Source organism: Sphaerodactylus townsendi, linkage group LG03, assembly GCF_021028975.2.
Source record: "Sphaerodactylus townsendi isolate TG3544 linkage group LG03, MPM_Stown_v2.3, whole genome shotgun sequence".
NCBI classification, from domain to species: Eukaryota; Metazoa; Chordata; class Lepidosauria; order Squamata; family Sphaerodactylidae; genus Sphaerodactylus; species Sphaerodactylus townsendi.
The window spans coordinates 110,344,015-110,365,033 of NC_059427.1; the positions used below are offsets into that span (position 1 = coordinate 110,344,015).

The 21,019-nt window shown below is 56.0% G+C and overlaps 1 protein-coding gene across 1 annotated transcript in view; it reads right to left on the reverse strand.

Annotated features, from left to right (window-relative positions):
* NOTCH3 (notch receptor 3) overlaps positions 1 to 20,233 on the reverse strand; it is an 81,713-nt gene extending 61,480 nt beyond the window's left edge. Inside the window, 1 exon segment of the mRNA XM_048490062.1 lies at positions 19,966 to 20,233. Coding sequence (XP_048346019.1) covers positions 19,966 to 20,062 — 97 coding nt within the window. The 5' untranslated portion in view covers positions 20,063 to 20,233.
* Between the last annotated feature and the right edge of the window lie 786 nt (positions 20,234 to 21,019).

Sequence of the window (21,019 nt, forward strand, 5' to 3'; positions counted from 1 at the left end):
GAAGGGGTGACAGCAGTTCATGGAAGCAGTACAGCACATTTCAGTGCAGTCATGAGAAGTGTGAGGATCACAGGGCCTACTCAAGATGCCTGAATGCTGTTCACTCCATTCCAAAGCTCCCAATAACCAGAAGGCAGAGAATCATGGAACTGCCCCAGAGTTTCACTACCTCTATCAACAGGCATCAACGAGGCCCTGCAATGTCGGATGGCTCTTCACAGATAAGTGCAGACAGCCTCAGTTGTGACAAAGGAAAGCTATTCTTTTAAGACAACACTCAAACCCTTTCCATACCTCATCTACTAATTAGAGCCTAACAGTATGGCCAAAAGGGAAGACTCTGCTGCCTGTAGTTATCCCCCTCCCACGCCCCCACCCTGTGTGTCGGCATGAGTGGGTAGGAGGAGCCGAATAGTAAATTACTCAAACTAAGCCAAGCACGTTTCTCGATGGGGCCCAGGCTAGGGAAAAGAAATTGCAGGCACCCATTCCCTGCCAGCCGGGTAAGCAGGGTGCTCAAGCACCCTCTGAAAGAATGGCAATTAAGACTCCATTCCACAAGAAACCCCTTCTGCTCAAGAGAGGCACCTGGTGCCCTGGGCTTTCTGAGGGAGGAAAATGCAGCTGGGGCTCAGGAAACAGGCTGAAAGCCCTCACTTCTCAGAGCAGAGAGAAGATGGAAGGAGCTGGGGCCTAGGCATTTCACTCATTCTCAGCCATTTTCTAGAGACCCACTTGTAGCAGAGTGCGTGCCCAGCACACAGATCAGTCCCAGACAATGCCTCTCTCCCCTCCCCCGCCACCCCTTACTCTGTCGGCACGCAGAGCTAGGACTGGACTGCAGCAAAATGCATTCCCAGTAACCCCCTGCATGTACACTGTATTAATACCCACACACATCCGAAGATTTGTGGCTCTAAGGTTCACATCATCCCAATAACTTTGACAAGATATCCAAAGGCCATACAAAAAAGGGTTCTGCTGACGTTCCTGAGTGTGTGCGCGAACACACACCAACCTTGCTAAAATATATAAACCACAGTCACATCCACAGAATGAATCAGTATTCTCACACAGCCAGCAAGCACAATTACTGATAATACTGCAAACACATTTGCATAAGCATGCACGGACACACACTTTATCAGGGTCTCATCAAGGCAGAGTTCCCTGGGTCACAGATGAAATTTCAAAATGCTCATCACCCTGCAACTTTCAACATGCTGAGACACACAAAACTCTGCAAATGTTAATAGCCACACACACACACACACATAATCTTACAAAAGTACAGAAGACACATGCATGCATAAAACCCAGAAAGGATGCCAGTAGAATGCATTCCTGACACACTCAACAAAAATCCCACAATTTCCTCTTTTCCAATGTATAGAGCCAAGTCTGAGCCAGTGGAATGCACTCTTGTATCCCTTTACACTCACAAAATTTGCAATCCATATCCCTGCACACTCAACCATGTATGCACCCAACATTCCAACACACACAAGCTTTTCAATGTCTGTGCGGTCACCCAAACATAGACGGACTTGCTTCCACAGCATGATGCTAAGCTCTGGCTCTCATCTCCTAACCTGGACAAAGGAAGGCCCATCTAGAACCAGACAGCCAAATGAGTGAAGATTCAGAAAGCCATGAAAAGGTGCTTTGGGACCTCCGCTGCATATATACATCAGATGGAACTGCAACATGACCCGATGCAGAAATGTGAAAATGCTCCCACTCCAGCTTATATACTCAGGGTTGCCAACTCCATCCTGGGAAATTCCTGGAGATTGGGGGGCAGAACCTGAGGAAGGCAGAATTAGGGAAGGGGTGTAATGAGGATGCCATACAGTCCACCCTGTGTCCTCCAAGAGAACTGATCTTTGGAGATCAGCTGTAATCCTCAGAGAACTCCAAGCCTCACCTGGAGATTGGCAACCCTAATTTACACTTCTCCCAGTACAAAGAATGGCAGGACAGGAGCCCTCAGACCACAATGAATTATGATTTCCCACCTTCTGATAAGAAGAACAAAACCTTGCACTTAAGGACCTGACAAAACTTCCCTGATCAATCAGCACAAGCGATGGTTGCCATCCATTTTATTGTTTAAATGTTGTATATCTTGACATGTGGTATCTTACTGTGCATGTTTTAATAAGGGAGTTTGGCTTCATAGTGCTATTAGGATAGCTCTATCAGTATTTCTAAACTGCACTGAAAAGTGGTATGGATTTTTAAAAAATAAATAAGTAGCCAGCCCAAGGATGTAGGTAAGGGGGGGTTCTCGGGTTCAGACCCCCATTACCACTATCTGTCGAACAGCTACGTTTGTGTGGGTTTTGTATTTTTTAAAAGAAGTTTTTTTTGTTTTTGTTTTTGGCCTGCAGGGGGCGCAGTTTTTAGGCTAGCGGCACCAAAATTTCAGGTAATCGTCAGGTGACACTCCTGATGATACCAGCCAAGTTTGGTGAATTTTGGTTCAGGGGGTCCAAAGTTATGGACCCCCAAAAGGGATGCCCCATCCCCCATTGTTTACAATGGGAGCTAATAGTAGATGGGGCTACCCTTTTCAGGGTCCATATCTTTGGACCCCCTGAATCAAGCTTTACTAAACCTAGGTGGTATAATCAGGATAGTCTCCCAAAGGTATCCTGAAAGTTTGGTGCTGCTAGCTTAATAATTGTACCCCTGACAGCAGGCACCCCCAAATTTTCCCAGGTTCTCTTTTAAAATCCACCCCCTTCGGCATGGATTCAAAGGGAGAATCTGAGGTCCCCAATTTAAACATTAAAAGAGATGCCGTTTCAGGGTGGGGGATAATCCACCCCCAAACAGCATCATTTAAATATTGTTTTATCTGGGGACCTCAGATTCTCCCTTTAAGATGGATTTAAAAGGAGAATCTGGGCTCCCTAATTTAAACACCATTGAAAGTGATGCTGTTTGGGATGGATTCCAGCATCACAGCAGTCGCCCATGGGGGGGGAGGGGCGCAAACCTCACATTTTGCACTGAGCTCCATTTTCCCTAGCTACCCCTCTGCCTGGAGGGGATCGAGAAGGGACTGCCGGCTGCCACCTGGGAGCCCATCCGGTGGGGGAGGCAGGGCGGGCGAGTCACGGGAGTCTGTCATCCCTTTTATAAGCACTTAGGCTGGGGGTGGGGCTTGGGGAGGTCTGGCCACGCCCTCAGAGGCAGGTGGGGCGTGGCCTTGCCCCCGAACCCCCCCCATAAAAATATATACCTACCTCACTGAGCCAGCCCCACAAAAGGCTCAGCTCTGGAAAGATCTGGTTTTCTATCAGACTGTCCAATAAAAAAACAGAAGACAATGCAATTTAATGCAGTTTAATCAATGACCTGGATTTTTAAAAAACATTCTGTTGCAGCCAGCTTATAGTTGCAGCCAGTTTATAGTAACCCCATGCGATTTTCAAGGCAAGAGATGTTCAAGACAGTTTACCACTACCTGCTTCTGCATAGCAATCTTTGAGTTTCTTGGTGGTCTCTTATCCAAGGATCAACCAGGGCTAACCCTGCCTAGCTTCCAAGCTCTAATGCAATCATGTTAGTCTAAATTATCCAGGTCAAGGCAACCAGGACTGAGAAGGAGCAAAGTCACCCATCAAGGCTTTGGCAACCCAGGTGCCCTGTGGCTTTGACCTGTCTTTGCAAGGACAGACCAGAAACCAAATGGCAAGCTTCTCAACCCACCACCACCATTTCATCCATCAGTTCCCAATAGCAAACAGCACAGTTCTACCCATACTAGCAGTCTTAACCTCCTCAACATCATTTTAAAAAGAAAAAAGTACCTCACTCTTAGACTCAGAAGTGCCTGCTGCAATCTTAATAGCCAGGAAGGCAGGACCAGCAGCATTTATAGTGGACAGAGGACAAGAATTTCTTGTCCCTCTTCAAAGCTAGCAGAAAATCCAGGTGAAGTTAGCAATTTTACTCAGAGTGTAGACCCAGGAAATGGCTGCCACATAAAATCCTAGAAGAATGCATGGTGTCTTGATACACGTGCAAGAAATTATACAAGTGTGGGTAAGTAGATCACACATTTGTTCTGTAAGCAAGGACTTGTGTGAAATGGCTTAGACCAGTGGTTCTCAACCTGTGGGTCAGGACCCCTTTGGGGGTCCAACGACCCTTTCACAGGGGTCGCCTAAGACACTCTGCATCAGTGTTCTCCATCTGTAAAATGGATAAATGTTAGGGTTGGGGGTCACCACAACATGAGGAACCGTATTAAAGTGTTGCGGCATTAGGTTGAGAACCACTGGCTTAGACATAGGTCTGCCTGTTAATAATTTTGCTGTGCAAAAAATGCCTGCGTAAGAAACTTCAAACATCCTTGTCCTCTTTAGCAACAGTTTGTAATTTTCAGAGCTGTGTATGCTGAATGATAGAAATGCATATGTCTGATGGAGAGTCTTGTAATGACCAGAAGTTGCTACAAATTACTTTATAAAAGTGAAGTTTATGTACTAGAAGTGTGACCATACTAGCTACAATGAAACTGACCTAGAACTTACTAACATAGCATGCATCCACTGTATCAAATGGATAAACTGTAAATCCATAGTTATACCCTTCTGAATCCACTGATGTCAGTGGGCTTAGAACAGGGGTAGGGAACCTGCGGCTCTCCAGATGTTCGGGAACTACAATTCCCATCAGCCCCTTCCTGCATGGCCAATTGGCCATGCAGGAAGTGGGGGGGGGGGGGGGGGGGGGGGGTGGGGGGGGGGGTGTGGGGGGGGCCTGAGGGGGTGGGGGGGGGTGGGGGTTGGGGGGGCGGGGGGCGGGGGGGGGGGGGGGGGGGGGGGGGGGGGGGTGGGGGGGGGGGGGGGTGGGGGGGGGGGGGGGTGGGGGGGGGGGGGGGTGGGGGGGGGGGGGGGTGGGGGGGGGGGGGGGTGGGGGGGGGGGGGGGTGGGGGGGGGGGGGGGTGGGGGGGGGGGGGGGTGGGGGGGGGGGGGGGTGGGGGGGGGGGGGGGTGGGGGGGGGGGGGGGTGGGGGGGGGGGGGGGTGGGGGGGGGGGGGGGTGGGGGGGGGGGGGGGTGGGGGGGGGGGGGGGTGGGGGGGGGGGGGGGTGGGGGGGGGGGGGGGTGGGGGGGGGGGGGGGTGGGGGGGGGGGGGGGTGGGGGGGGGGGGGGGTGGGGGGGGGGGGGGGTGGGGGGGGGGGGGGGTGGGGGGGGGGGGGGGTGGGGGGGGGGGGGGGTGGGGGGGGGGGGGGGTGGGGGGGGGGGGGGGTGGGGGGGGGGGGGGGTGGGGGGGGGGGGGGGTGGGGGGGGGGGGGGGTGGGGGGGGGGGGGGGTGGGGGGGGGGGGGGGTGGGGGGGGGGGGGGGTGGGGGGGGGGGGGGGTGGGGGGGGGGGGGGGTGGGGGGGGGGGGGGGTGGGGGGGGGGGGGGGTGGGGGGGGGGGGGGGTGGGGGGGGGGGGGGGTGGGGGGGGGGGGGGGTGGGGGGGGGGGGGGGTGGGGGGGGGGGGGGGTGGGGGGGGGGGGGGGTGGGGGGGGGGGGGGGTGGGGGGGGGGGGGGGTGGGGGGGGGGGGGGGTGGGGGGGGGGGGGGGTGGGGGGGGGGGGGGGTGGGGGGGGGGGGGGGTGGGGGGGGGGGGGGGTGGGGGGGGGGGGGGGTGGGGGGGGGGGGGGGTGGGGGGGGGGGGGGGTGGGGGGGGGGGGGGGTGGGGGGGGGGGGGGGTGGGGGGGGGGGGGGGTGGGGGGGGGGGGGGGTGGGGGGGGGGGGGGGTGGGGGGGGGGGGGGGTGGGGGGGGGGGGGGGTGGGGGGGGGGGGGGGTGGGGGGGGGGGGGGGTGGGGGGGGGGGGGGGTGGGGGGGGGGGGGGGTGGGGGGGGGGGGGGGTGGGGGGGGGGGGGGGTGGGGGGGGGGGGGGGTGGGGGGGGGGGGGGGTGGGGGGGGGGGGGGGTGGGGGGGGGGGGGGGTGGGGGGGGGGGGGGGTGGGGGGGGGGGGGGGTGGGGGGGGGGGGGGGTGGGGGGGGGGGGGGGTGGGGGGGGGGGGGGGTGGGGGGGGGGGGGGGTGGGGGGGGGGGGGGGTGGGGGGGGGGGGGGGTGGGGGGGGGGGGGGGTGGGGGGGGGGGGGGGTGGGGGGGGGGGGGGGTGGGGGGGGGGGGGGGTGGGGGGGGGGGGGGGTGGGGGGGGGGGGGGGTGGGGGGGGGGGGGGGTGGGGGGGGGGGGGGGTGGGGGGGGGGGGGGGTGGGGGGGGGGGGGGGTGGGGGGGGGGGGGGGTGGGGGGGGGGGGGGGTGGGGGGGGGGGGGGGTGGGGGGGGGGGGGGGTGGGGGGGGGGGGGGGTGGGGGGGGGGGGGGGTGGGGGGGGGGGGGGGTGGGGGGGGGGGGGGGTGGGGGGGGGGGGGGGTGGGGGGGGGGGGGGGTGGGGGGGGGGGGGGGTGGGGGGGGGGGGGGGTGGGGGGGGGGGGGGGTGGGGGGGGGGGGGGGTGGGGGGGGGGGGGGGTGGGGGGGGGGGGGGGTGGGGGGGGGGGGGGGTGGGGGGGGGGGGGGGTGGGGGGGGGGGGGGGTGGGGGGGGGGGGGGGTGGGGGGGGGGGGGGGTGGGGGGGGGGGGGGGTGGGGGGGGGGGGGGGTGGGGGGGGGGGGGGGTGGGGGGGGGGGGGGGTGGGGGGGGGGGGGGGTGGGGGGGGGGGGGGGTGGGGGGGGGGGGGGGTGGGGGGGGGGGGGGGTGGGGGGGGGGGGGGGTGGGGGGGGGGGGGGGTGGGGGGGGGGGGGGGTGGGGGGGGGGGGGGGTGGGGGGGGGGGGGGGTGGGGGGGGGGGGGGGTGGGGGGGGGGGGGGGTGGGGGGGGGGGGGGGTGGGGGGGGGGGGGGGTGGGGGGGGGGGGGGGTGGGGGGGGGGGGGGGTGGGGGGGGGGGGGGGTGGGGGGGGGGGGGGGTGGGGGGGGGGGGGGGTGGGGGGGGGGGGGGGTGGGGGGGGGGGGGGGTGGGGGGGGGGGGGGGTGGGGGGGGGGGGGGGTGGGGGGGGGGGGGGGTGGGGGGGGGGGGGGGTGGGGGGGGGGGGGGGTGGGGGGGGGGGGGGGTGGGGGGGGGGGGGGGTGGGGGGGGGGGGGGGTGGGGGGGGGGGGGGGTGGGGGGGGGGGGGGGTGGGGGGGGGGGGGGGTGGGGGGGGGGGGGGGTGGGGGGGGGGGGGGGTGGGGGGGGGGGGGGGTGGGGGGGGGGGGGGGTGGGGGGGGGGGGGGGTGGGGGGGGGGGGGGGTGGGGGGGGGGGGGGGTGGGGGGGGGGGGGGGTGGGGGGGGGGGGGGGTGGGGGGGGGGGGGGGTGGGGGGGGGGGGGGGTGGGGGGGGGGGGGGGTGGGGGGGGGGGGGGGTGGGGGGGGGGGGGGGTGGGGGGGGGGGGGGGTGGGGGGGGGGGGGGGTGGGGGGGGGGGGGGGTGGGGGGGGGGGGGGGTGGGGGGGGGGGGGGGTGGGGGGGGGGGGGGGTGGGGGGGGGGGGGGGTGGGGGGGGGGGGGGGTGGGGGGGGGGGGGGGTGGGGGGGGGGGGGGGTGGGGGGGGGGGGGGGTGGGGGGGGGGGGGGGTGGGGGGGGGGGGGGGTGGGGGGGGGGGGGGGTGGGGGGGGGGGGGGGTGGGGGGGGGGGGGGGTGGGGGGGGGGGGGGGTGGGGGGGGGGGGGGGTGGGGGGGGGGGGGGGGGGGGGGGGGGGGGGGGGGGGGGGGGGGGGGGTGGGGGGGGGGGGGGGTGGGGGGGGGGGGGGAGGGACAATGGTGCTGCCCCCAGGTGAGGATTAGGCTCCAGGCGCTTACGCTCCTCTCCTTGCGTAGCCAGGTGAGATCATGCATCACATGATGATCTCCAGGTCTCCCGGTCTCCCGCTCATCTCCCTACCCACCGCCTTTACACGCCCACAATGAAACCCTAATAAAAGGTGCCAGAGCCCTGCACAGGAGAGAGTTGTGGGATCACGAAATCCAGCGCTTCCTGTTGCTGGCGCTCTCCACCAGATGAAACCTCCTCCGCGTCTCGCCTATTCCTTAGCGACGACCCTGCGGGGATGACTACAAGCTGGTGCCGAAACCCGGGAATCCTCGAACCTCCACCCTGCTCACGTGTCGCCTGGGGAAGGGCCGCTGATACCGAAGTCAGCTGGATCGGCGCATCCAGGGACCACCGTTTCGGTATCGCCTGTCCTCTGAATCGGCGCATCCAGAGACTGGCGATCTACCAGGACAGCACTCTGCGTCGGACGGAACACCGGTGAGTATGGGAGCTTGCAAAAGCAGGGCTTATGACAAGCTGCGTTAGCGAACTGAAAGCGTTAAGCGAAATCACGGCAGGAGTCCCATTAAAGAGAAGGGAGCTGCGCAAATTGGTTGAAGGGATTGAAGCTCGGTGTCCATGGTACCCAGAGGGGGGGACATTAGATCTTAAGGACTGGGAAAACATCGGGCGCACTCTTACGCACAGAGCCTGTGGCAGCGCCCGATGTCACTGCTACTGGCGGTGGAGACAATGTTTTGTCGCCCATCAGCCTGCAGACCTATGGCTCCCTTGCTGTAGGCCGCCCTCGCACCGATCTTTCACCTTCAATTTCAGCAGCGGAATTTTTTTCTCTATCCGCTAAATTGGACGCCTGTCCTCCTTCTGCCCCCCTTGCTCCTTAGCCCATTTCAAACTCTCCAGCGGCTCAGCCGCCCCCTCCCCTTGCTCCTCCTTCATTTTCCGAAGCCACTGCACCTCCGTCAGCGCCACGTAATGGTAGCGGGTTTCAAAACTCTCATAGGCAGTATTAGCCACGATCTGCAGAAGAAAGAAACCCTGGCGGAAGGCGATGCCGATATTCTTGCATTGTGCCCCGTCCATTTCACAGATACCCGGTGGCGCCATTCGGCGAGTTGTCGAGTATCGCCCCTTAAGCATGGCTACAACATCCTCACGCAGAGCTCCGTAAAGCTGATTAGCGGGGGCCGTAGAAGTCACCAGCCCCTATGTGAGAGGCATGCTAGAAGCGATTAGCGAGGAATCACTTAATGGTTCCGGACTGACTGGAAGACCACCTTCCGCTATGCTCCTGGAGCCCTGCACAATTTGTGATCTGGGAGAGCGAGAGTTCATAGCAATGCTTTAGCAGGGCAGCCGCCTCCGGTAGCGCCACCACAACCGCTCAGCTTTACGGCTTTGATGCCTTCAGTAGCTTAACAATCCAGATCGTCCTGCCGGTGTACCCTTCGCGATTAAAAGCCTCTGAATGCGCCACCACAAAGGCGTTTTTGAAAGAGAGAGATCCCCGATGCCGGACAGCCAACCCCGAGTTTTTCTAGCACCCGGCAGAAGCCTCAAAGAGCCCTATGCTGGAAGGTTTGTGAACAGGCTCCAGGAGGCCCTCAAGAACCCGGATTGACAACGAGGCCAAAGGCCGAGGGCGAACTCCTTAAAAGCGCCTTGCCAAGGAGAACGCCTCCGCTGAGTGCATAAAGCGATCCACAGGCCTAGGAAGGAACCCCGAGGCTGGCCGACATGCTCAAAGCTTGCCAGGATGTCGGGTCTTTTCGCCCATCAAGCCAGCCTTCTAGCCGTAGCCCTCTCCGCTGCCATGAAGGACGGCCCCGAGGCGAGTGTCTCAATTGCGGCAAGCCAGGACATTTCAGGAGGAATTGTAGGCTGCCCGGCGGGGGGGCCTACAACCCTGACGGAGGAGGGTCTCTCCCCAGAGGGCGAAGACCCCCAGGAAAGTCTAAGACGAGTGGCTCCCAATGCCCGCTGGGGAGGCAGCGCCCGGGCTATCTCCCCAGCCCGGAACCAAGATCCAGCACCTCCGACCCTTCCCCCGGAGCTCCCCCATGAGATCTTGGCACTTTAGCTCAGTATAGTGACCCCATCCCCACGGAGACCATTGGGCTGGTCTTGCCAGCTTGCTCCCCCCCTACGTCTATACTTCCTGCTCCTGATAACCCCTTCTGCGTCCAAAGTCCACCATGCCTCCGCCCGGAGTGCCCCCCAGAATGCTTACGCATTTCCGTCTGCAGAGTCCACAGTCACTTCCGAATTACGCGGCAGAAAGGAATGCTTGTTGAAGAGGACTGCCCGTTTTGAGCCCTCCTCAGAATGCCCCATAGCCAATCCTACAGGACAATAGAGGGCATGGAAAGGGGAAGATGTCTTTCGCACAATGGCCTTGTAAGCCAAAAAGTCCTTCGTGAAGAAGAAGCCCCCCTTGGCCCTCTCTCCAGCTGTTAGGTTCAAACCAGATCTCACTTAGCCTCTGAGCCTGTGCAAAGCCCTAAGCTCAAAGCTCCCAGTGGCAGCAAGATGATCCCAGCACCTCAGAGAGAGCAAAATCTCAAATCAGAGTTGCAATCCTCCTCATTACTTTATATATTGCTCTGTATGCCCTGCGTATGTTCTGTATGTCTTGTCCCCTTTCAAAGAGAGACCCCTAAAGTTTTCCCCTCACTTAGAGGGGATTTTTCCATTGCTTCTAAGCTATGCTCTTGTGCTTCAATTAAAGTTTTTCTCCTTCTGATTATGTGTGCCCAATGCCTTGAAAGGCTTAGCCCATTACAGCATCCATGGAAGCGGACACAGCTTCGTCGCGTGCTCCCCAGAATTCTACGATGGGACCTGCTTCAAGCCGCCTCCATCATGGATCGTTAAACCTTCAAAACTTTTCTTCAAACCTCTCCTTGAGAACCTTTTCCTTAGGTCCATCTGAGCCTACACTGCCACATTGGCGTGGCGCAGGTTTACATATGAAGCCAAAATCATTTTCATGCTCCCACATTCTCTGCTGAGCGCTCCCTGGCTAGTCACTGTGCCAAGGGCAAGGGTCTCTCAGCCACACCTATCTTACACAGCCTCCGCTGTGAAGGTAGGAAGCGAGCTCAAACCGGCCCAAGGTCCCCTTACGCCACGGGGAGGTAAGAGCTGACACCAGAAACCCTTCCCCGCCCCCCCCCCTTCCTTTCCTGCACACCCTCCCTCTTTCTATTAGGCTGACGCACCCCACCTCTAGATCTAGGATCTGATAAGGGGTTTTACCGAACCCCTCTCAATTTGCTCCTGTGATCAAACCTCAAGCCCAGGAACTGTTTTCTTTGCATCTTCTCCTATATCTTTCCTATAGGCGGCTATATTACGATATGACTATAATTGTGAATTATTTCAGGTAGCTTTGCAAAAAACCCACACCTTAGACGGTGATTGGGATTGTTTTACAAACAAACATCCGACCTGGATATGACCTCTCCCTTCTCCTAAGCCTTCGGGCAATTCCCTGCCTTGTATCTCTTAACGCATTGAATGTTGCAAGTGATCGTTGTCGGAATGGGCCAGCTGCGCCTAACGAGAAACATGGCCAAAACAAACAGAAAGAAAGGGGAGTAGTTCCCCCCCCCCTATTGACCCGATCAAGGTCTCATCCAGCAGACCATATCCAAAGTACTCTTCTTTATTCTCTATCAAAAAAATTGCCTTTACTCAGGGCTTAGAGCCTTCCACTGTCATCTATAAGGACTAACAATACGGCGCGCAAAACCCCTAGGGGAAAAGCGTTGCTTGTCTTTTCTCTTCCATACAGGAGTCCAGCTGCGCCATGCCAGACCAACCCCATCGAGGAGATGGAGCGGGGCCTCCCTGGAGGATCAAGCCCGCCGCCCTGTCGAGAGGGCCCGATTGCCCCCCAGCCTGGGCCGAGATGGGAGGGATCTCTCTGGAGCCAGCACACCCATTCTTCCACAAGGATCACAGCCCCCGCTGCGTGTACCCTATGGGGGGAACGGCAGCCTGGGCCAGCTGTGGCTCAGAGGTTGATGCCGATGTTGCTGCTCCTCATCTACAATGGCTATTCTCTCTCCCTCTCTTTTAGCCCCTGGCTGAAGCTTGGAGTTGCAGCCAGGGACATTCCTGATAGATTAACCCTTGGGACTCTCCGGCTGTTCTCAGCGGCAGAATATTGTTGGAACCAGCCTTCTCTCCACAGCCTTGCTCGTGAGAATCACTGAACCTGCAATGCTAAAGACTATCAGTAGCTCTCCCTGCGGCTCTTGAGAAATCCATGGACTCCCTGCGCCATCGCTCTGTAGCTTTGGTAGTCCAGGCAACCCAAGAGCCATGCATTGTGGACAATTATGCAGCCGCGGGTTGCCTTCCTTCATTAACATCATCCAGCCTATGTATCGTTTAGCCATGTTTTATTGTTTGAATTTATTGCATGCCCTAATTTTTTGAAGTTATGTTATTTGTTATTGCTGCATTTCCGCCTGTCTGTCTGCCGGGACTCTCTGCTACCCCAGGCTCCACCCCAGGAGCCCGCGGCCGGGCCGCCCGCCCGCCGCTCATCTGCCTTTCCCGATCCGCACCAATCGAAGCGGCCCGATTAGCCTCTCCAAAGGCGGAGCTTGTCCTTCCCACCACTTAACTTCCCTTGTGGGAGCCCCCGGACTTGTTTCCTGTAACACCAAGACTATTGGCCGGCTGGCCTGTGCCCACGCGAAGTCCATCATGCTACCTCCACCGCTCTGGATGCCCTGGCCTCCGAGCAGCTAGAGTTTCGTCAAGCTGACCCTGAACAATCGTGCCGCTATTGATTACTTGTTGTTATTACATCACCAAGGTTGTGAGAATGTACATAATATGTGTTGTTTTAATCTTTCCTGATAATTCCCCGAATTGATTCATATGTAAGTACGTGAGCTGCAAGAAGTTATTATCTAATCTGAAGTATGATGTTTTGCCCCATTGGTGGTCAGCCACTCTGGAACTGGCTGCCGGGAGGATAGTTGAGTGCTATTATTACGAAGCTCTGCATTGGTTTTAATTATTGTGCCCTCGTTATCGGATCTTGTTTAAGTTCAATGGAGTGTCTAATATTGCCTGTATTATTATTAAGAAGCCCCTCGAATTTCCCTTACCCCGCAACCAAGTTCTAATGTTACACAAGCAGCTTGGTCGAAGCTTGACCAAACGGCGTGAAACAAAGCGATCCCTTTAAATCGCATGTAGCATTTCGGTCCCCCTTTTTCTCGTATAAAAGGAGGAGATGTAGTAATGCACTGCTGACCTTAGCACCGTGAGTAGGGCGTTAAGGGACGTAGCGGACCCTCTGTGCTTGCTGAATGCATACCGCTTTTCCCCTTTCCCTCCTCCCCCTATGAGTCGCGGGTCATGAACTGTCTGGCTCAGTCACCGGGCGCAGGGACAATGGTCTTGCCCCCAGGTGAGGATTGAGGCTCCAGGCAGCAGTGGCTCCTCTCCTTGCGTAGCCAGGTGAGATCATGCATCACATGATGATCTCCAGGTCTCCCGGTCTCCCGCTCATCTCCCTACCCACCTCCTTCTGGCGCCCACAATGGCCAGAGCTTCATGAAAGGTGCCAGAGACCAGCACAGGAGAGAGTTGTCAGGATCACGAAATCCCGTGCTTCCTGTTGCTGACGCTCTCCACCAGATGAAACCTCCTCCGCGTCTCGCCTATTCCTTAGCGACGACCCTGCGGGGATGACTACACCTGCTGCTAAATGCCCCCAGCCCAAACACCAAGCCAGGCCAGCCAGACAGTGGTGGCAAGACGCCGCTTTCTCACCCAGGCCTGGTAACAGCCTCCCCATTTCCCCACCCTTCCCCACCAAGTCAGGCCCACCTGCCTTCCCACCCAACTCACCCCTTTCTCCATGGGCATATTTAGCCACCTGCCCCTCTCCTCCCCAACTCGCTCTCCCATCTGCTGCCTTGCTCTCCCACCTGCCCCTGCTTTGGAGAGGTAGGGGTGCAATTTTGGAGAATGCTATGATTTGGGGGGGGCACGGGGGACACAGTTTTAGTTCTTTTCCTAAGTGACACTTTCTGGTGGTACGCCACTGGCTCACTCACTCACTTCCCTGCTCATAATCCTTTGGGACTATTTTCTACTGCAGAAGTGCACACTTCCACTGCACCACTAGCAACCATACCTTTATCTTTCTGTGAGACAGAGTATATCAATACAACATGTCTGTGAAATACATATACAGTTCTATTGATTATTTTTCTTACAAATTAAACAACATTTGCTAAAATTTGGTAAAGCCTCCAGGTAGCTAAAGCTGCTATGGAGACTGAATCTGTTTCTCAGACCCCTGTTTAGCTGCCTCTGAATTATATATGAAAGCTAGATCTCCTGGGTTTGTCTTCAGCTCAAGATGCAGCTAAAATAAGGAGCCAACATGGTGTAGTGGTTAAGAGCAGTGCACTCTAGTCTGGAGAGCCAGGTTTGGTTCTCCACTCCTTCATACACGCAGCAGATTCTTATCTGGTGAACTGGATTTGTTTCTCTGCTCCTGCACATGAAGCCTGCTGGATGACCTTGGGCTAGTCACAGTTCTTCAGAACTCTCTCAGCCCTACCTACCTCACAAGGTCTCTGTTGTGGGGAGAGGGAGGGAATGAGTTTGTGAGGAGAGGAAAGGAGTTTGTAAGCCGCCTTGAGTCTCTTTACAGGAGAGAAAGGTGAGGTATAAATCCAAAATCATCATCTTCTACTTGCGCAATAAAGTCCTACCCCTGGTCCACTTCTGAAGCAAGGATACCTCCCTTCCCAAGATATCCATTTTCAGAAAGTTCACTGACGAACAGCTACTGAGACCATTATCCAAGCAAGAGGGAAAACTGTTATCTATACATCTATCTACTTCTCCAAGCAGATCAAGGCAATGCAAAATGGTTCTCCTTTCCTCCACTTTATCTTCACAGTCTGTGAGGTAGATTAGACTGAGAATGTGTTGCCCAAAGTTCCCCAGAGAGGCTCAGTGGATGAGTGAGGATTTTAATCTGGGCCTTCTCCATCCAACACAATCTAACTAGTTAACCGTACTGGCTCTCAAGCAAGTAAGGGTAATATGAAACGCTGAAGAAAAATAAGAATGAGATCATCTCTTCTGAAGGGTTCATTTATGCACCTGATATTAAATTTGGATAAATTTCTTTCCCCTCTAGGAAATACAGCCTGTAACCAGGTCCCAGTAAAGAGGCCAGAATGGAGAGTCACAGTTGTTTCACTTCCTCAGAAGAGTTAATGCCTATATGGGAAGAAGGGACAACTTCCCCAGAGAACAAATTCTTGGTCCCATCAAGCCACTCTGAAAATTCACAAAGAGGAGATCAGTAATGGTACACAAACTTCCCTGAAAGTCAGCTTGCATGCCACTACCAATCCTCCCTGTAATGGCACACTGCAATTGAGTAATGAGATTTCAGTTGTTGGTGGGGTGACAGTGAAATTCAACAGCCTTACCCAGTGGCTCATGTGAACAAAGTATCCATCCTTCAAAACACACTCCAGAATCATCTGCAGCATTCCTGGGTTTCCTAGTGGCTGCCGGGGGTTCATCAGCAGGCAAGACAATATAGGAAAGGTAACTAGAAAGTAAACAATTTTAAACCTGCTGCCCCACAGCTATAACATCTATTCTGAAAGCTCACTAGCACCTTGCTAAAAGACATCCAAGGCCAACAGAATAATTTATCAAAACAACAACCCCAGTATGAGAGTCTCATGGGAAAACCTTCCACAATTTGCCATCTTCCTTTAATACAGACCACACAGGACATGTGTGCCACCCACATTTCTTGGCTACCACAAAGGGTGTGGCTGGGTGATCTTAGGTCCTTCCAGCAGGCTCTATGCCAAGATATACTGAAATCTTAGGCCATAAAAGCTAAAATCTAAAACCTGCATAAATTATGCAAATTTACATAAATTTGCTTTTGTAATACATACAGTGAAGTCCTGAGTTGCACCCTTCCAAGTCCACTGAAGTCACTGGGCTTGGAAGGGTATAACTCTTTTTAGGACCGTATCGATAACTCTCGCTTTGTTAGCAATAGGAAAGAGTAAGCAGCAATGAAAAGTTAATTTCCCCAGTCCCTGACAAGTGGAAGTTCTGCACAACCTTTTTAGCAGTTTTTGACATATTATCAAACTCTGTCCAAACCCTGCACATTTTTAAACTTATCTTTGAAGCTCTAATGACTATTGTTTTATAATTTAAAAAGAGATTCAAAGGTTACTAATGCAGGACCCAGGACCCATCTTTATGCTCCTACAGTATATTCGTAAAGCCTGCCTTGAAAGCAGTGCCAACCCTCAGTTAAAGGACACTTAACCTTATCCTGCCCAAGTACAATTCAGATTAGGAAAGGCAGCTAATGATGCAAGTCTAGAGGGCAATTCCCAAATGTTGAGGACAGAAAATGCTCTTTCCAGCAGTTCCATACACAGTCCCAAAGACAACTACTATATGTCAGGCCAATGCAATGATGATGGCTTATCCGAGTTTAAGGCCCAAGTTACACAATCAATTTTTAACATATTTTTGAGTCCATTCTAACTTCATTACCATGTCTAAATAAACAGATGGGAGCTGCATCACTAGCACCAGTCTTGATTTAACTTCACACATTGCTCATATTTTCAAAAACAGGCTTGAATTTGCACATAAGGATTCTTAATGGAACCACCAGACTGCTTTTGTCACAAGCACATTCAATCCAGGATGATAAAAAATGTGGATATATATGGGGAGAGTGGGAAATGGGCCTTCAAAAGTGGCTGCTTGCAGTAAGACTTTGAAGAGACTCCAAGCTCTCTCCAGCTGCCTTTGCAATGCTTTTGTTAACTGGCTAGCGATGCGGGCAGAATAAAGGGTGGAGAATTGAATGGCCACCCGGCTGGCCTGCTATTGCATCTGGAGGAGCTGCAGCAGGGAGGCAGCTGCTGATCTCAACAACTCTCAGCTCTGAGCATATACTGCTGCAGCTAAGAGAATCTGTAAGGAGGGGGGGATCTTCACTGTGCCCAGGAAAAAGCACCAAGGAAACTAATAGGATTGGTCAGGCAGGACTGAGCCTCTCAAAAGAACCATAATTCCCCCTTCACAAGGTTGAAGGGAATACCAAATGAAATCTCCAAAACTAGGACCAAGACTGAGCACTGGAGGTCAGGTTGACATTTTATTGGTTCCAGAAGGAACAGAATGTCTAAATTATCATTCACAGGTGCCTTCCCAAGGGCTGGGAAATCAAAGGGAAACATTCATATTTACACAGGGACACTTGTAATAGCAAAACTGCATTGCTTCACAGAACTGGGGACATGTTTCCCAACCTCAGATTTCAAAGCATGGATCTGGTTTGAGTCAAACTGAATTCAAAGAATCAGTTTCATGAATGCATCTCCACATTCACTGTTGGGCTGTAAGTCAATTAAATTAACTGCATAGCTGTGGATTTTTTTAAAATGAAAGCCACACATTTTAAAATGCTAAAATTAGAGTTCCTCCTCCTTCCAAACACTGTATACTGATTGATTTTTAAGACCCGGATTTCTGTTCTTCATGAAAATATTACACCTATTTTGGAGGGGAAAGCTGAGGCAATAGCAGAGGACACTTCGTATAATATAAAATCCCTACACAATTATGCACAGGGATTCACATGCATATCCTGATTGAGTATGCACTGCTGGAAAGCCAAGGCCAACTACATCAAAGGGGGAGGGGAACGCAGACGCCTGTGTGCTGGATCATGTGAAGCAGCCCTCAGATGGAGGGCTTCATCAAGAGAGGCCCTTTCCTCCAGGTCATCACATTGTTATCAGTGCAACCAAGCAGAAAAGAATGAGCAGCCCTGGAAGAGGCAAAATGTCTGATGTGCAGACATTAATCTGGATGAGACTTAAGTGCCTGTCCCAAAGTACAGCAAAACTAGCAGTGGAACCCAGGACTATTTCTCTCCCACGCAGCAGCCTCCCCACTAAAGAGGCTTCCAACCCTTGAGTGACCCTCCTCTGGCACAGCCCACACCAACCAGAGCCTCAACCTGCCAACCCAAGCTCAGGAAACCGGGCCAGATTCAGCCCTATTCTCCATGCCCTAAATCTTCAAGGCCCTCTAAGCTGCTGTGCTGGAAGCTTTAAGGACCATGTCACTAATCACTTAGCACTATTTTAGAACTCTCTGGTAGCACTGAAAGTGACCGTGTGGATAAACGCAACAGCTTCAAGCCCCTGTCTGGTGCAAGACCGCCAAGACTTCGGCAGGACTGCAGTGGAATTGCTCAACCAAGAACAATGCCCTGCCTATGTCCAGCCAAGCAGCAAGCGCGCGGGGAGGGGAGGAGGGGATTCATATTCCCGAGCATCCACAATTCACAGCATCTCAGCCTCATGCATGGGACAAGCTTCACATTCCCACGCACTGCAGCCCCAACTGGCTGGGAACAGTGTAAGAATCAAGGCCGGCTTCACTAAACCAGTCAGGTGGCTTCATGGGAGAGTGAAACCCATGCTGAATAATAGCTCTACGTTCTATTTACCTTTTGTAGCAATTATCTCATCCCTGGCATAATACTGCACGTTTCATTGGGCAAAGCAAGTCACTGCATGACACCCAATTAAATCATCTTATCTCCTGCTTGGATCTACCTTTATTCCCAGGGCACAAATGGGAAAAGCCAGCTGTGTGGGGGAAGTATGTTTCATAGCAGACAGAGCCACTCTGACTCTCCAAAGCCTGGGAACCGGCTAGCCCAGTTGCTGAGCTGTGCACTCCCTAGCAGAGCTTCACGATGTAGTTCTTGTTTCACAGGCAAGGATCTGCAACTTTGAGGCAAGTCAGTACCTTTGCGTCTGGATCAGCCATGCCTGGTTTGTAACACACAGCACAAGAACCTCGGCTCAAAGGGCACTTGGACAGTTTCATGGGAGTTACTTTCAGTAACAATAAAAGTTTGTACTTCTAGCAGAATGTGAAGGGGGGGGGAAGAGGGCCAACAGCTGCTGTTACATCTGTCCAGATCATCAACACTCTTCTCTCACTATCCTGTTCACACAATGCACAACAAAAGCACCGTCAAATTCAATGTCAATGTGAGGACTAGCCTTCCAGGGAAGACATTTCAGAGGCAAACTCAGAGGAGAACCTGAGGCATAAAGAAAACACTTATCAGCCCCTACCCACCACTGTTCCCATCCATATGTACATGTCTCGTAAACATTCAGACAGAAATCCATATACAGGCCTCCTGTAAGTTGTTCAATAGCTAAACTACTGTGCGCCTTCTCTCACACAGAAACATTTGAGAAGCGCCTTGCTTGTATAATGGTAGACACCATATACAGTGTGCACATTCCAGCACATTTTGAACATGCTAAATGCCTGCATATCAGCACAACTGGCACATATCCCAATCGCTCGCCTTGTCCTCCCTGTTACACCAGCACACATTCATACACGCACCATACTATGGCACAACGACATTGCATGCTCAGTAAACGACAACAGGGTCTAACTGAAAGCAGTATATTTGTCCCTCCACTAGCGAGACCAAGCAAAAGATTTCATTTGCTTTCAAGGAGCTAAGACAGAGAAGAAAGCCTAGCGCGAAGCCAGATCCTTCCGAAATCCACTCTCCGGGTTTTCTAGTGCGCCGGGCTGGGAAGCTGAAACTGGCTGGCGAAGAAAGTTTGCTTCAAGTAAATAAAAAGTGTTAAGATTGTTTCTCCCGTAGCTCAAATCAGTGCCGGTGACTTACTCTCCCCCCCACCGCTGCGCCGTCCCAGTCTAATCACCCCCCCGCCCCCAATCTGGAATTAAACAATGATCACTTATTTTCTTTGTGGTCGGGCTCCGGCTCAGTAACCCTTTCGCCTCCCCTCCTTCTCAAGGCTGGGGGGAGGGGGAGAGGGAAAAGACAAGGAATAAGCCGAGAGGGGGGGGGGGGTAACTTCAGGGTCTCCACGGCCTGAATCGGGCGCTCAAAGCGCGGCGGAGAGCCCAGAAGCGGGGGAAGAAGAAAGCCTCTGCAATGTCCTCGCGAAGTTTTCAGAAGTTTTCAAAGAGGAAATGAAGAGGCCACAGCCCGTCGCAGTGCGGGCAGAACTCTCACCAGGCACCCCCCAAACCATCCCAAATCTTGGGGACCCACCCCCGCCCGACACAACGCGGCATCCCCAAAGCGCCCTACCTGCTCCCAGTGCCAGCGGCGCCAGCAGCGCCATGCCCAGAAGGCTGCAGCCCAGCCATGCCCGCCACGGGCCCCCGAGCCGGGACGCCAAGCCCATGCCCCCAGTCCTGCCGCCACCCTATAGATCCATGGAAGGGGCCGAGCTCGAGCTCCAGCCAGGCACCCGAAAGCGCGCCGGAGCCTCCGCCTCCTCCTCCTCGTCGTTCCCGGACCCTGGGAAACTTCTCGGAGTGAGAGCGGGGCGGGGCGACCCCGCTGCCCGGGGGCGGGGTCCGCACCCAGCCCGCCTGGCCTGGCTCGGCTCGGCTCCCACGCTCCCGCCCTCCTTCTCCAGCAGCTCCCGCGCTGCTTCCCCCCCACCGCCCCACTTTTCACTCTATCGGGCCCCCCCGCCCCGCCCGCGCAAAGTTGGGCCGCGGGACGAGAGCACGAAGTTAGGCAGGGCCGTCGCGCGGAGGGTGGCGCGTTGCTGAATTCCGCGGGCCATCCCTCCCATCGCGGCATTGCCAGGAGCGAGAAACTCCCCAGAAAGTGATCCCCTCCCTCTACAGATACATGTTTGCACACACACAGCAGTGCCCCCCCCCCCTCCGCGCAACCCCTCCAAACAAGTGTGAACTAACTTTGGGGAACTTGTGTCTTGAATTGTGGCCACTGGGGCTGATGTGGGACGTTGCTTCTTTTGGGCCCCACCAAGGAGATTGGTTTTGTTTTAGAATTTCGAGCGAGGGTAAAAAAAAAAGGGGGGGGGGGACTTGGAAATACAGCGGTGGGAGTGGAAAAAAATAGTCCAGGCCAGGGAAATCGCGGGACGGGACGGGTCGGCTCAGCTAATCCCTCGAGCCACCAGGCCGCCTTGCATTTTCCCACACACGATCCAGCAACAACCCTCTCCGAACGGGACAAAAAAGTTGCTGTTTTCATGAGCATCCAAATTCCCCAAGGAGAGGGAAAGTTTCCATCCGTCCCCCAGCTGAGGGGCGGAGGCCTAGCCCAGAGCAGCGTCTGCTGTTTCCAATGGCAGAAACCCAGGAGCCCCGGCTCGTAGCAGCCG